The sequence below is a fragment of the Fusarium vanettenii genome, assembly GCF_000151355.1.
Source record: "Fusarium vanettenii 77-13-4 chromosome 2 genomic scaffold NECHAsca_18_chr2_1_0, whole genome shotgun sequence".
Lineage (NCBI taxonomy): Eukaryota > Fungi > Ascomycota > Sordariomycetes > Hypocreales > Nectriaceae > Fusarium > Fusarium vanettenii.
In genome coordinates, this window is record NW_003315867.1 from 480,641 (window position 1) to 495,753 (window position 15,113).

Sequence of the window (15,113 nt, forward strand, 5' to 3'; positions counted from 1 at the left end):
GGGGTTTACTTGTAGACTGGGTGTTTTATAGGGGATGGGGGGTTCCTGGATTGTACGAACTGAACTGTAGGTGGGCGATGGTGGTTCATTGCATCTATGGGAGTTTTTTGGAGTGTCAAAAGGGGACGGTTTTTGTGTCCTTGACGTGGCGCATCGGTAGACTTGTAAGAATTGGATGAGAAACACCTATCCTGCTTTCAGTTGATTGTTCATTTTGTTGCAGTGATTGTGGACAATCTTGAGTGATACCTTGGCGGCCGTTGGTGTTGGTCAATTGAGTACTGTTGTCTGCCATTGTCTTGAGCGCAAGAGTCATTGCGGCCAGGACAGTTGCACCAGCAGGCTCGAGGACTTTATCATAATCGCAAAAGAGGCTTATCCGTATGCATGTTTGTGTCTTTGAGCTTTGTGTGATCAAGGTGCCGTCCTCCGTTGGTGTTTCTTGCTGACTCTGCTCGAGGTCAGTCTGGCCCAAGGCATCCAACACACAGCCCCTGGGACTTGCAACAACAGAGATCCAAGCATTCAAGAGACCTCAAACGTTCTTCCTGCATTGAACCGGGTATCGCGGGCCGAGTGCATCCGAGGTAAGAAATGACGCGCGAGGGTATCAACGGCGCTGTTGCGATGCATGCAGATGATGCTTGTGCCGATTACCCTATCATTCGTAAGCTATCAGCGTCTCTCTGCCTAGACACCTTGGCCAACGTGTTCCCCCATCGACTCAGACCCAATCTCATTAGTAAATGACCCGGGATTGTTCTTTGGCCTATATCCACAAGCGAGTTGTTCGGAGCAGTGACTTGTGCCATCAATGATATGCATTCTGGGCATTACTTGCTGTGTGGTATTATCGTGCGCGACAAGAAAAACAAAACAAAAGTCCTTTTAACCATTTACAGCATTGCCTGCAATCTCGGCTGCATCTCATCCTCCGTCCGCAATCCAAGCTCCGCCTTCATCTTGACCCACGACTCTGCCGCCCTCCTAGCCATCTCCTCGGGCACCGCCGCATCCGGCTCTGCAAGTCTCCTGTTAAACACCTCAAAGCTCAACCACCCTTCAAAGCCGAGGCCTTGAATGACGGTTCTGAGGAGTTGTTTGCAAGGGAGGTAGCCACCGTATTGGGGTTCACCGTAGAAGAGGCGCGCGTTGCGAGACCAGCTCATTCGGGCGGGTTGCTCGGGGTTGTAGAAGGGGTGGGATGTGTCTAGAGGAGCAGACAGACGTTCGCCGTCTGCGACTTGGACGAGGAATACTTTTGTAATGTCAATGTCGGAGAGGATTCGCTTGATCGAGTCGACTGTCGCTTGTTCGCAGTCGGATGTCCTTCCGGTTGGTGACGCAGGGTCGGCGTAGATTCTCCCGAGGATGTTGTAGCTGTCGAGGCATACGCCAAAGTTGGGTCGGTCTACACGCTGAACAAGATCCCAACTCGACTCCCAAGTATCAGTTCTTGTGCCCCAGCATAGTGACTCGTATGCAAAGTTGACAACTGGCTCCTGCTGCAATCCCAACTCGGCCGCCTCGATGAAGTCCGCCACGATCAAGTCCATATCATCCGTAACCTCATCTTCAGAAAGGAAACTGCTCGGGAATAAGATCAAGTCTGTCTCCAGAGCCCGGACCAGCTCAAACCAAAACTGCAATTCGTCAATCCTCTTGGCATGCTGGCCCCGATTGATGAGACCGCCAAAGTGCATGAACGGCTGGAGGCAGATGATGGTGAGATTCCGGGCGGCGCAGAGCTGTTGGATGGCACCGGCGGCTGCGATTTGATCTTCGGGGGAGCCGCCGCCGGGGTACGACTTTGCAAAGCCTACCAGGTCCTCGTAAAAGACTTCGATGCCTTGGAAGCCGTATTTTTGCGCCATGTCGAGCTTGTGTGGGAGGGAGTGGCCTGCGAAGCAACGTCCTAGGGACATTGTGCATATGCTGGGCTTGTGTGCCATGATGAATGTGATGTTGATACTGGGTAGAGGAAGATAACCAATTGCTGTGGTTGAATTGTGTGATGCTGGACTTGATGATGGAATTGGGCTTTGGAGGATGGTATATAGAGATTGAAACTTGCTATGATGAAACTGTCTAGGAATCACCGAAGAGAAACAGTTACCTCTGATGCAGTGGCAACATGATTTATCAACCACGAGGAAAGCTCCCCTGATGGAGAGTCCCTCTTGAGATAACCTCCTCCAACCGCCAATAGCCATTGGTCCCCCCTGTCAAAGGTATGCTAGATTTGCGGAATTGGCGTCATCGGCATTGTCACGAGGCGGAACCAACCGTTCAATATGCCATGAGTTAAACAGTTTTCCGCCCATCTTCCATATGAATGCATCATGGGTAATCTTAGTGGTGGTGGTGGTGTAGGATCCGGCTGGTTAAGTCTTTACCCGGTGTGGGGAAAAACCTCAACCTATCGGCAATGCCTTGTTCCACGAGGGGGGGAAACGCAGGTTCCGGGCCTGTACCCGGTGGAAAAATCCTTGCGCGTTTCTCGGCATTTCACATCGTGGGGGAGAAAGGAGATCTCGCATGAACTTGGACCGAGTTTCTCCAGATCTCTGATGACAATTCCCTGCCTTTCTTGACCTTCCTAGTGGACACTACTTGAAGAGAGCTGAGTCCTAGCGTTGGAGAAGAAAACAAACCCCAGATTTCCAGGTTCTCTACTAGTCTTTTTCTCAATATGTCTGCCCAAGAAGTGTCTTATCCCTCTGGGGACTCGCTCGCCTCGTGCGAAGTCTCGCGGCTTGAGCGCCACGGATACCTCTTTGGGAAGAAGCTGGCCAATTCCCTCTCACCCTTTCTTCACAATGTCATCTATCAAGATCTTGAACTGCGATGGGGTCAGGTCCGACTCGACTCGGCGGATATTCCCTCTTTCCTGAAGCTTGCTCAACACCCCGACTTTTACGGTGAGTTATTTTTGTTTACTGAGATTGAGGAGTGAAACTAATGAGGTACAAGGCGCTTCGGTAACAATGCCCAACAAGGTCGCCATCATTCCTTACTTGGATGAGCTTACTGAGGAGTGCCGCGACGTCGGTGCTTGCAACACACTTTTCCTCCGGGAACAAGACGGTCGTCGCATCTTCTGCGGCGCCAACACCGACGTCATCGGCATTCGCGACGCCTTTTACCAAAACATCACTGACCCAGACGGCGTCTTCCATGAGAAGCCCGCCCTCGTGGTCGGCGGTGGCGGCGCAGCCCGAAGCGCCATCTACGCCCTACGCAAGTGGATGAAGGTCAAGGCCATCTACCTCGTCAACCGCGACGAGTCAGAAGTCGAAGCCGTCATCAAGGACTGTGCGGAGCGCGGCTACGGCGATGACCTAGTCCACGTGAAAACGGTCTCACAAGCCCTAGACCTCGAAAGCCCCGGCGCCATCGTGGCGTGCGTGCCAGACTTTGAGCCCCAAACAGCAGAAGAGACCCTCGCCCGCCGCGTCACCGAGACGTTTTTGGAAAAGGAGCGCAAGGGTGCTATTCTGGAGATGTGCTATAACCCTACACCGTTTACGCGGCTGGGCGCCATTTCTGAGGAGAATGGATGGCAGGTTATCTTGGGTACTGAGGCTTTGATCTGGCAGGGTTTGGAGCAGGATAAGTACTGGACTGGAAGGCCGATAGAGGAGCTTCCGAGGGAAAAGGTTCAGTTGGCTATTGCGGAAAAGGTTGCTCATAGGGCTCAGGAGTCGAAGCTGTGAGCGATGCACATTGCCTGGGGGACATAGAAAGGTATATTGGGGTACAAACAGCATGATAATAGCGTGTGTAGAACTCAGAAATAAGAGCGGTTCACATTTTGTTTAAGAAATGAAGTTTGACTAGTAGTCTGAAGATCACTCATACTACTTTCCAAGGAGTTACCTGCTGTTATTAGTTCCTTAATTGCAGCAGAAGTTGACCTTCGGCGTATGTTAGGCATATCTAGACATAAACGATGCACCGTTTGACACGTATTGACTGCTCCTTCAATGCTGGAAAAGAAACATAGAATGAAGGCCGTCCGAGCTAGGTATGTCTCGCTAAGATAGAACATGGAGTTTGCTGATTCCGATGAGAATCAAGGTGGCTCGGAGGGTGCAGTCGAAAGTGTGAGGGTTTCGTGACCTTGAAGGATAAGAGACAGCTGCGCTGCAGCGAATTACAAGGGAGGTATAATAGCATTTACAAAGAGGTATACTAGGAATGACCGGAGTTCAATTCAAGAATCAACTGCGAGCACATTTTTGATTGCTAGCCCAAGCTGCGTATACGATTGTGATGTACTCCATGAAAATCCTGCTTCATTCTCAACTCTCTCCATGTTCCACGTCAATCCGTTTTCGTCTCCTCACGCCCCCTTTAACAGCTACCAATCGAGAGGTCGATGTTGCCTCCGTGCTCTCGTCGCCTGACCCCTTGACCGATGCACCGAATTTTACCAAAAACCCCCTGATCTCCGTCTTCCAGACGTAGCTAACTGCGGATCCAAGGAATATCAAAGGTACGAAAACTAGACAGAGAGTTAGGGCAGGGCTCTTATTCATATCAAAGTGTGAAGAAAACCCTACAAATAATATAGAAAGCCCAAGCGGGGGCTTGCATAAAATTTGCGACGTCCAACGCAAAGAGAGAGGTGAGAAATGAGAGAGGGAGCTGGTAGAATGTTTAGTAAATGATGACCTTTTCTTGATAAGATCAACTTACAAACCAGACGGTGACAAGGGTAAATATCAAGACTATTTTCCCCTGCTTGAAAGACTCCTTGCCCTGCTTCACGGACTCGCTTGCCTGCCAATTGGCGATCTCTGCTTGGAAGCCGGCAATGTCACTCTCCTGGAGAGTCAGTGTAGTCTTGACCTAATAGTCAACAGTTAGTATACACTGCTGCGCGAAAGAGTCATGGGTTAACAAACGGCTTCTTGAGTCTGCTCGGCAAACTTGTCCAATTCCTTGAGGTCTCTCAGTAGGTAGTAGCTTGAAAGATCTTCGTCTGCGCCGGTTCCTGCCATGGTTGACTGGACTTTACGTTGAAACCTTGCAATCGACATTAGGATGTTGAGTTCGTCGCGGATATCTTTGATGTGACATAGTTGTTCTGACACCATCGTGAGCGCAGCCCGGAGGTCCTTCATCATCCCGGATGTGCGATCAGCGTCGAGGCCAGTCTCTAGTTCTCTTGCGTTGCGGCGTTGGTATGATAGGCCGAATAACTTGGACTCCTTTCTCCCCTGCGAAGAAGGTTAGTTCGCATCAAGTTCCTATGCGAATCCAGTGGTACGGACAATTTCATTGATCGAGTCTGAGAAGATTTGATGGATCGATCTCTCTTCTTTGTGTTTCCCGTCCTCAGTAGTGCTTTGATCCACCCTGTCCGTGTTCCTTTGATGCTGTTCTTGTGTGGTTGTGCCGCCTGTTTGGAGCCTCTGGTCCTCATTGCGATTCACATTTTGGCGCCTTCGCTTCCTCTCGTAGGTGCCAATGCAATAGTCGACAAGCACCCTGCTCATTTCAGTAGCAGAGGTTGGTCCAAGTCGACGGCTTCCATTCTCAACTTGCCTCTGAAGATGGCCCAAAATTTCTGTCACGAGATTGTCTCGAATATCGTTGGTTGCGCAGGAGGTCGAGGTAATCAACCACTCTATGAAACTCTTTAGCAAGCAATTAACGCGCGGTTAAAGGTGATAGGAAATATACTTTCGTCAATGGTCCAGACCCAGAGCTGGCTGACTCGCAACAGAGGCCAGAATCTTTGCTTCTCCATGTCTCCGTGGGGCAGGTACTTTGTGACAACCTGATCCTTGTTGCGTAAGTTCCGGTCCCCGGTAGAGTCCTTGTCCGATGCAAACTGATAGTAGAACTCGTCTAGGGTCGTAGGCTGGTGAATCACCGAGTTTTCGTACGCCCTGAAGAGCTCTTGACGGATATCTATCTCGGCTTGGAGCTTTTTCTCGAGGTCATCTACACGGCCTTCCTCGGCCGTCATCTGCTCACCACTCTCATTCTGGTGGTATGTTGAAAAATACAGATAGGGCATCTTGACTGATATGAGGCCGTGAAAGGGTATGGCGACTTGGGGAACGAATACTTACATAGATGGCCGAAACAGCAAATGACTTGCCTTTGTCTGCCTCGCCACGATCTGTGTCGACCGCCTGCACAGCCCTGCTGACATGGGAATGGCTGTTTCCTTCTACTTCTCGCTCTGCAGTACGAGTAATTCCCTCAGAAGGAATGCTTGGCTCTTCTCTTGGATAGTCTTCGCTGCTGGGCACTCGTTCACTGGCATCTTGTAGCGCATTCTCGTTTTCTGCATCTTGCTCAGTCGAAATTTCTGCCTTCTTGACAACGTACCGGGGCCTCATGAAGCGGGAAGTGGACGTTCTGTCTGGGATTTCGATCCAGCTACTGCGTAGAAAGGAGGCCACCTTTTCGGCTTCGCTCCTACCGCACCCTTCTCCTTTTAGTATCTTCTTCGCTGTATCCTGTATTATGAATAGAATCAGCTTTCACATAGCCCTCATAACTTAGAGAGGTTCTTCTGGGCCAAGAATTTCTCACCTCCATCCAAACCATCTGTTCCTGGTCAGCATAAAACTTTCAACGCCCGAGATTTGAGAAAGAACTTACGTTGGTTGACGGGAAATGGATCCAAGTGAACTGGGCCCTGGTCTTGGCGTTTTCCCGGAATTCTTCTGATGTTTGCGATGTTTGCTCGGAAGAGACGTTGGGCGTATACTCGAATTGCTTGAGCCTTTTGGCAATGTCCTGCATGTGGTCCATCGACTCGTCATCATACAGGACCTCTTGTATCGTTCGAAACTTGACAAAGTTGCTCTGGATGATCCCTGCGCGGAAATTCTTCAAGCTCGGTTTCATGCTCTCCCTTGGCTTGGATAACTCCAACGGTTTGGTGGGCTTTTCAGCCTTCTCTGGGTAGAGGTAGTCTAGAATGTCCTCCATGTCTCTCAAAACTTGAGCATCTTTGCCTGAATCGGCCCCGATCGTCGGCGGGCCACGGTCTCCCTTTCGTCTCTTCCCTTCCGCCATGGGTGCCGAAGATTGCCGCACTTCCTCCTTTAGTTTCTCAACCAAGGCACGGCCATTGGAGATGCTCTTATCGATCTTGTCGTCCTCGCTAGTCCTCTTCTCCAGGCCTAATGTTCGGAGGTAGGTCAGGAGTACCCGTGGCATGCGCGCGACAATCGCCCACTCGACTATCGTCCATTGATCTTGCTTGAGATCTTGGCCAATCTCTGCAGCAAACTTCTTCTGGAAAAGGTTCAAAGCAAAGGTGTGTCGCTCTAAGCGGTAAGCGGCCCAGCAAAGCGGTTCCTCTGTTGATTCGCCTTCAACGAGGCGATCAACAAGCGAGTTTAACAGGGGCTTGAAATCAGGTATTGGCCTCTTTTCATCCTCGTCAAACGCACCGTCAAATGCTGTCTCCCCATCCTTGTCTAGGTGCAGGAGCCTATTGATGGACAACAAATTGACCAGTTTCAATGCCACACCTGTGTAGGGCTCTGCCCCCATGCAGTAACCAGGGGCCAGTGCATGGTGTAGCGCAGTCTTGCCCTCATTGTCAGTCATGTTGACATCTGGACTCATCCGAAGAAGATCTGCAATGTATATGGCCGATTCTCCGGATGCGTCAGTACTCAGTTGCATCAAGGGCGTCATGCCATTGTTGTCTGGTAAGTTGACAACGTCTCGTTCGGTCGGATTCTCTTGTAGGTGCTTTAGCAACCTTTGGAATATGTGGTATAGACCCCCTTTGATCGCTGTCATCAATGGCGTCCATCCGTCCGTGTCCGTGATGCGGAGACTTGCGCCTCCTTCCAAAAGGATATCAACCACATCCTCACACTCGTAGTATATTGCTTTGTTGAGTGGAGTCCACTCTGCGCCGCCGACGGTCCTGTTGATGACGAATCCTCCAGGGCCAAGCAAATCACGCACCACTGTGGCTTCAAAGCCACGAACGACAGCTGAATGAAGAGGGTAGGTGCCAGACGCGTCCGTGTGCTCGGGATCGGCGCCCTTCTCGAGCAACATCTCCACCAGTTCCTGATCCCCATAGTCGCAGGCCAGGTGCAATGGTAAATCACCGCTACCATTCTTAATATTGACCTTGGACCCAGCTGCGAGGAGTTGACCTGCCACCTTGTTGAGGCCTTTCCGAACCGCCATGTGGAGCGCCGTGTCTCGATGTTCTGGGGACCGGACATCGATGATGTCCTTCCATTGGTCCAACAACTTTTCGAGCTTGTAGGAGTCGTAGTCATCATCCTCAACCCTCTCCAGTAGCTCATGCAATGGCGTCAGTTTCCAGTCTTTGCAATGGTCACTGTCATCACGAGTGTCATCTTCGGCTATGTCATGGTAGCCACTCGACTCCTCGATCTTCGTGCGCCAAGAGTCAATTCGCTGGCTTGTGGTTAATGAAGGCTCATATTTGCTTTTCACAGCATGGCTGTCTGTCGTTCTTTCTGGGTTGTTCTGCTTCACTGAACCGTTGTCTGGATTATGGCTTTCGGACTGGCCAGCACCTGAACTCGCTGAACAAGATTGGGACATGTATGCTGCGATGAAAAGAAAGATATTCAATGTTAGGAAAGAAAAGAGGATGTGCTGTTGTCTTACTTGCGGGCTTTTTTGCATTTGCGGTTTGGGGGGCAAGATCAGGCTGCGTATACCGGCTATATACCTACCTAGCTAAGCAGGTCAAATCATTTTGGCCAAGTCGGGGTCCTGCAAGAGGTTTCAGCTGCCTTCCCAATACGATGAAAAGTGCAGACACCATCTAAGACGCGAGTCTGACCGGCGTTTTGTTCCCTCTTTCCCCCACAGTCTGCGACTGTGATTGCTTATTCGGAAAGCCCTTGGAGCGGCTGAACCGTGCGACACAGCCTGATTCTGGCTTCATGCGACGTGACTGGCTTCAACGGGAACCCCGACGCCCTGCTATGTGATAATGCGCAGAGCTGAGGATGAAACCCGCCGTCTGTACCCATGTAGCCCCCTTCTTTTCCCCCGCCTCGATATTCACCACTCGGCTTTGAACGGCGAGCGTGCGGGGAGGTTTATTAGAGACTTTGCCTCCTCGTAAATCGTATCGATCCAAGGCATTGAAATCTTCCTAACTGTATTCTGCTATCCAGGCCGCTTTATCGCAACTGTCTCGACTCCAGAGGAAACCTCTAAACTCCAGCAACTACTCTGTTAATAGATCACATACCATCTGTTCCAGATTTGCCTCCCTCCATATGGTATAGTGGCTATCCTCTGGGAATTCCTTGTACACGGATTCCTTCAGCCTATCAGCCATGTACTTTCCCATCACCGGCGTCGTACTCTTATCCCTTCCGCCGTACCAAAGCTTGATGGAAGGAAACGCCACATCCTCCAGCTTGAAACCCCAAGGCCGCCAGTGAAGCTCCATGCCTTTGGCGTGTGCCCATGCTCCTTGAATCCACGCCTGACGGAGAGAGCTGACAGACATTTTCAGCACGCTTTCCTGCATCATGAACTTAAGGTCCTGCCCCGTGAAACGTGCTTCAAACTCCCCGTGGAGCCGGGTTGCTAGCGCAGTCATGTCCTCTTGCTGTGCAAGCGGTACGTATTCTGATTCGTAGTATTCCTTGAACTCGGCTGGATAATCCCGCCATGCCTCCAGAGCTTTTTGTTGGGCTTCATCCATGCTGTCAAACCCGCAGTCTAAAGGCCCAATTCCCGCGCAGATGCCAACGCCCTTCAACTTTGACGGCCCAAGGTCTTTTGCGCAAGCCAACGTGAAACTTGTACCACCGCTTGTGCCAATGATGTAATAGCGGGAAAGGTTCAGGCGTTTGGCGAGAGCATCGATATCTGCGGGATAGTCGATGACCTCTTGAGAATCATATGGTGTTGAGAGGCCTACTCCTGGGCGGTCCGGGCCGATCCACCGGATATTGAGATCTTGGGCAATGCGAGATTCAAGTGGCCCGGTGATGGTAATTCCCGAGTCGGGATGCCCGTGGATGTACATGATTGGTGTTCCGGTGGCAGGGCCGGATGTGTGGTAGCCGAGTTTGCGTCCTGAGGGGAGAATCAGGGTGTCACCGGCAGCCGTAGACGAGGCTCCAGTGTTAAGACTTCTCCATGAGCTTGGGAAGCATTGGGGAATCATGGGCAGGTGTTGTTTTCGGATCGCCTGGGACAGGCTTTGAGTAAGGTAACGCATGGTGACAGAGGTTTGTAGACCGGATAAGACAATCAGCCAAAGTTAGTGGAGTTAGAATTGAGCTTGTAAGACGGTAGTTGTGGTTATGGGTTGTTTATGAATGAAGAGATCTTCGTAGGTAGGCTGTGCAATGCCCCACAGCCATCCTGGGACAGGACCGGGATCGACGTCAGCTTACACGATCGTCAATGCTTTTATGCCTTGAATGTTTGGTAATTCCGCTCTGCCCTGTTCATTAAGAAATTCCCAGCCTCTATGGTTTTGTCATGTGAACGTAGTCCTAGAGAAAGGATGGAACATTCATGGTTGATTGGAGTTGTGTTCAATACTTGAAGAGTGAGACAATAGAGCCTTTGGCTTAAGCTTGGGCTTCATTAATTCTATAAGCTGATCATCTAATGGGGTATTCGTCTATCATTCCTCCTCTCAATCGTTGGGACAAAGCTGTGTGAATGGGTTATCGCAACAGGGGTGTATCGGGACCCTGACCCTACACGTGCTTCCGTATCTCTGTTGCAATGTTGTATATACTCTTGGGCCACCAATCCTCCTTCTTCTCTTGAAACTGACCAAGCCAATCTTGATTGCCCATGCAAGACATGACTCGTCCTAGTTCCCAAGCTCCGATGCCGCCGATCCACCAGACTCCATCTAGCAGCATCACAAGAACTAGCCAGTGGGCAAAGATGTCTATAGCGAGCTGAGACACGCTATTGATTTCTTGCATCCCAAGGCTAGGGTCAAGGCAAGGTTCGATCTGACCGTTGGGGACGAGGCCGAGACTTGTCTGGACGAGGCTGAGATACTCTGCTGGGACCCGGTTTAGGAACCACATGATGGTCCTCCTCCATGGCTTAGAAGGCGAGGAATAAGTTACACGGCTGAGATACTTCCTCAACCAGGGTGAAACGCCAGACACTTGGCCGAAGGGTGGAGAGTCTGGGAGGGAATAGGGCGACGTTTCCGAGTTGGGATGGAACACCTCGTTCATGATGTCACTAAGAACATCCAGAGACATCAAACAGGCATGGATGTCATTACTCCATGACTCGGTCTGTTGTGGAAGGATACCGTCCCCGTTGAGCATATCTTCCCAAGATGCCATGTCGGCAACGGGCTCGATCATGTGTGCTCTGGCCCGCAGCTTTTCCAGGGCGTTTCCTGATGTAGCTGCTATTATGGGGAGAAGAAGATCTCTTGTTTGCCTGCTGGGTCCGTCTTCGGCTAAGGCGGTCTCGCTGGCAAACGATTGGTGGGTAAAACTGGGCGTTGAAAGACCCTCGGTCCAATTCTGTGAGGGCTCAGCTCCTTGCTTTGGGCTTGGGAGTCCGGTATACGCTGAATGAGCTGCTCGGATGAGGGACATCCATTGCCATTCAGTCGAGTCCGAATCAGAGCATGAGTCGTCATCTTGAGTGGAGAACTGGGCAAGCCGTATACGGACGCAGCGGCTGGCCGAGGCATAGAGCACCATCAATGGTGCATTCGCCACGATGTGATCGTAGTGGTCGGCGTACGGAATGTCGGCCTGTGTCTGGCGTAGCGACTCCCTGTGGTGCTCATCCGCGAGAGTCAGGAGTCTTTGGAGTTGATCTTGGTCAGGTTGTCGAGTACCGGACTGCACGATCATGTCGTTACACTTGCATACAGCTGCGAGTGCAAGAATCGAGCTCATAACGGGCTTGCTGCGGAAGGCGAGGTTGGGGAAGCCAACTTGTAGCGCGTAGAGGTCTTGGCTGTCGAATGCAAGTGAGCGGGCCGTGTGTGAGAGGTAGTGGCTCAGCAATTCGAGCTCTGTCGCGTCGAGATTGCTTGTTTGTTGCGCGTTGGCTTGCAGCAACTCCAAGTCAACATTGATGCTCGGAGGAGCTGGAGATAGACTTGGAGAAACACTCGATGTCGATCCCAAAGTGACAGTTGAGTGTGCGTAGTTGGGGCTAGGAATGGTCAGGCTCTGAAGCTGGCTCCAGGCGCTGCTAGCAGGTGATGGAGACGAGTCCAAATTCCGCACCACCTTGGCAGGGCGCGTGTATTCACAAGGGAGGTTTCTGTCCACACATCGCGAGCATTGCGGTCTGCGCTCGTCACACTACTCGAATCAGCCAATGGTCTAAGTTCTGTGGAGGACAGTCGTTACCTTTTTCCTGCCCTGTTTACATCTCGCGCAGCCGTGTCGCGACTTTGTGTGACTTCGTCGCGACCTGACACTAGAGGCGGAACCCCTTTCCGAGGCCGTGGGTGGTGAGAGCTGGTCGGACTTGGACATTGCACTTGAGCTGTATCTGCTTCAAAAACAAGAACACGACAAACGAGATGCTATTCAGCCTTATATATCACCTTGATATTTGTCAAAGCAGAAGCTCTGGTGATGATGACCAGGGGTTGCTCGGACGACTCCGCCTCGACCTAAGCTCCGCCCCCCCCGAAAAGAATTTGGAATTTACTGTGGGTCCTTGATGTGACCATTCACGTCTCCTGCTCAGCCACAAGGATTACGGATTGTGGTTCATTAGCGCTGGGGAGCATAAGATGAGATAACGTCATCATCGTGAGGCGGGCCGCATAAATAAGCTTATTTGAAACCTGGAATTCCAAATAATAAAGAGACTGGAGAGAATTCGGGCATTCGGCTGTCGGTGTGAGTCAGGAACCTTTGTTTGGGTTGTTTGGTTGGCTGACAGTTCCATCAACGTTACCACTCAGAGTCGACCAATGAGGTGCGCCCTTTGGATGGGCAGACATCACTCTGCGTCTAATGTCGGAGGTAATTGTTTTTATCCTCTCATGAGACTCATGAGACTTGGGCACTCTTAAATTCTCTGCTGTTGTTGGTGATTGGTTCCCTTTCTCATTTGCAATTGCCACTTGCTGTTGGGACCGGGTCTAGTGACACTGGTACCGCTCGTCAAGGAGTGGGATCTAAGACAAACAGGCTCTATCCCATCAAACACTGAGATAAGTTGGCCAACATCTAATAATTACGGAATTCACCTATAGGACTACTGAGGAGGCCCAGAGTGAATAATCTCGAGGTCAGGATTCCTATTTGGTCATGACTAAAAGCCCTACATTGCTTGAGCTATCTCTGCTACCCTACTTCGATGCCTCGACGCAGAATGGGTTCGCAGTAAAGGTTCCCTTGGGATCAAAAGTCCCCCTGATCTTCTGTACCTTCTTGTACGTGACAGGATCGTAGTAAAACTGCCACACCTTCTTCATCGTCCAGTCTCCGTACGATCCCCAGAGAACACGTCGATCTTCCTTACTAAAGTGCGTCTTCGCACCCTCGTCATTTACTGCCTGCCACTCCTGCGCTGCCTTCTCCGCCGTATCCTGATAGAAAACATCCCACGTGCCACTATAGGTGGCGTCCCTGAAGCAGTAGGCCGTGCCATTGCCCGCATTCTTCTGGAACATTGATTGCTTGCCGCCGTACACCTGCAGCTGAGATGAGACCCAGAGGCCGTTGTTCTTGTTCTTGATCACCTCGTTGATTCGGCCAGAGAACCAATCCGACCAGCCAGTCTTCGAGAGCTCGACAGACTTGGTGCTGTTGGTGCGCTTGACGTAGGGGTAAGGAAACTCGCGAGGGCTACCGAAGAGCCACATGGATGCGATGACCGACATTGGCGTGCCTGGAGGGGCCTCCTTCCCAAACTTGAACTCGTGCGGGACCTTGTTGATCTCGTTGAACAGGTCAGGCGAGTACGGCTCTCCTCCAACATTGACCCACTGGGCGTAGACGACAATCAGTGCGTACTTGAACTTGAGCACATCGGCAATGTTGTCCTTGCCGTTGTGGATGCCATCTGGTAGCCTCTTCTTGAGCTCGTCCTCGGAACCCGGGAACAGATCCAGCAGATTGGCCTGTCTACTGACAATGTTGACAGTAAAGTCGTAGCCACGGGGAAAGTTGGGGTCTTCTCCCTTCTTGACCAGAATATCAAGGAGGGCCTTGAGTGTATCTTGACGATAGGTGAAGGCCTGCCATAGACCCTTGGAGTTCGGGTACTTCTTGTCATCTTGAACTTCGACCTTGAAGTGTGTCAGGACACCCAAGTTGCCGGGGCTGCCGCCAAGGAAGCCATAGAACAGGTCGGGATGACTGTCCTTGGTCACCTTGACCACGTCGCCCTTGTAGTCAACAATGTCAAGTTCACGGACGTAATCCCCGAGAAGGCCAAAGGAGCGTGCAAGCATTCCATAACCGCCGGTCTGGACGTGTCCACCAAGATGGACTGTGGAGCACTGCCCGGTCGGCATGAAGACGCCATTGTCCTTGAGAAAGTCAAAGATCTCAGCAAGTCCCCAGCTGACACTTGCTCTGAGGTAGACCTTGTCGTTTTCTCGCAGCACGTTGAGGTCGACATTGGGGCGTCGGAAGGTAGGCTTGAGGTCCAACTGGATATTTTTGGGATCGGTAGAGCATGCGCCACTGTACTGATGCCCGCCAGTTCTAATGGCGATGGCTTGGCCCTTAGCAGCAGCGGCTTTGACGACATACTGGATGTCTTCGATGCTTGAAGGCTGAAGGATCTCTCCAGGGTTCATGTCGCGAACCTTGCCGTAGGTAGAGGTGGCATACAGGTCATTGGCACGGTTGTAGGCAGCTGTGCCTGGGGTAAACTGGTTGCCTTGAAAAGTTGGCTCCATTTTGATGATGGTCAAGAGTAGGACAAATGTTTGCAAGTATTGAAGCTGAAGAAGTTGCAGAAGTAAAGCAATCAGCCTGAGCCCGGTTTCTTATACTTGCCTACAGGCCCTGATTGGGGAAAGCGGTTTAACGCGTGGAAGCTCGCGTTGCTTCACCGACCGTTCAATGCTTGCCGACTACCATGAGCAGTCAGTTCGTGGCGCACACGGTACAGGTCACATTCCAGGATTTTCAGCTCTCAGC

General features: G+C 51.3%; 4 protein-coding genes across 4 annotated transcripts; 1 reads left to right on the forward strand and 3 right to left on the reverse strand.

Annotated features, from left to right (window-relative positions):
• Positions 1–896: 896 nt before the first annotated feature.
• Positions 897–1,952, reverse strand: NECHADRAFT_32792 (uncharacterized protein; the record flags this gene model as incomplete). The annotated part of the gene is made up of 1 exon (XM_003046304.1): positions 897–1,952. One exon carries the CDS (start codon positions 1,950–1,952, stop codon positions 897–899), a length of 1,056 nt encoding a protein of 351 aa, XP_003046350.1.
• A 740-nt stretch (positions 1,953–2,692) lies between these two features.
• NECHADRAFT_32803 (uncharacterized protein) lies at positions 2,693–3,716 on the forward strand (the record flags this gene model as incomplete). Its single annotated transcript, XM_003045732.1, has 2 exons — positions 2,693–2,921; positions 2,974–3,716. 2 exons carry the CDS (start codon positions 2,693–2,695, stop codon positions 3,714–3,716), a joined length of 972 nt encoding a protein of 323 aa, XP_003045778.1.
• Positions 3,717–10,706: 6,990 nt separating this feature from the next.
• Positions 10,707–12,305, reverse strand: NECHADRAFT_33692 (uncharacterized protein; the record flags this gene model as incomplete). Its single annotated transcript, XM_003046305.1, has 1 exon — positions 10,707–12,305. A coding segment is annotated over one exon (1,599 nt), but the record flags the coding sequence as incomplete, so codon positions are not given.
• Positions 12,306–13,309: 1,004 nt separating this feature from the next.
• Positions 13,310–14,416, reverse strand: NECHADRAFT_33361 (uncharacterized protein; the record flags this gene model as incomplete). Its single annotated transcript, XM_003046306.1, has 1 exon — positions 13,310–14,416. One exon carries the CDS (start codon positions 14,414–14,416, stop codon positions 13,310–13,312), a length of 1,107 nt encoding a protein of 368 aa, XP_003046352.1.
• Between the last annotated feature and the right edge of the window lie 697 nt (positions 14,417–15,113).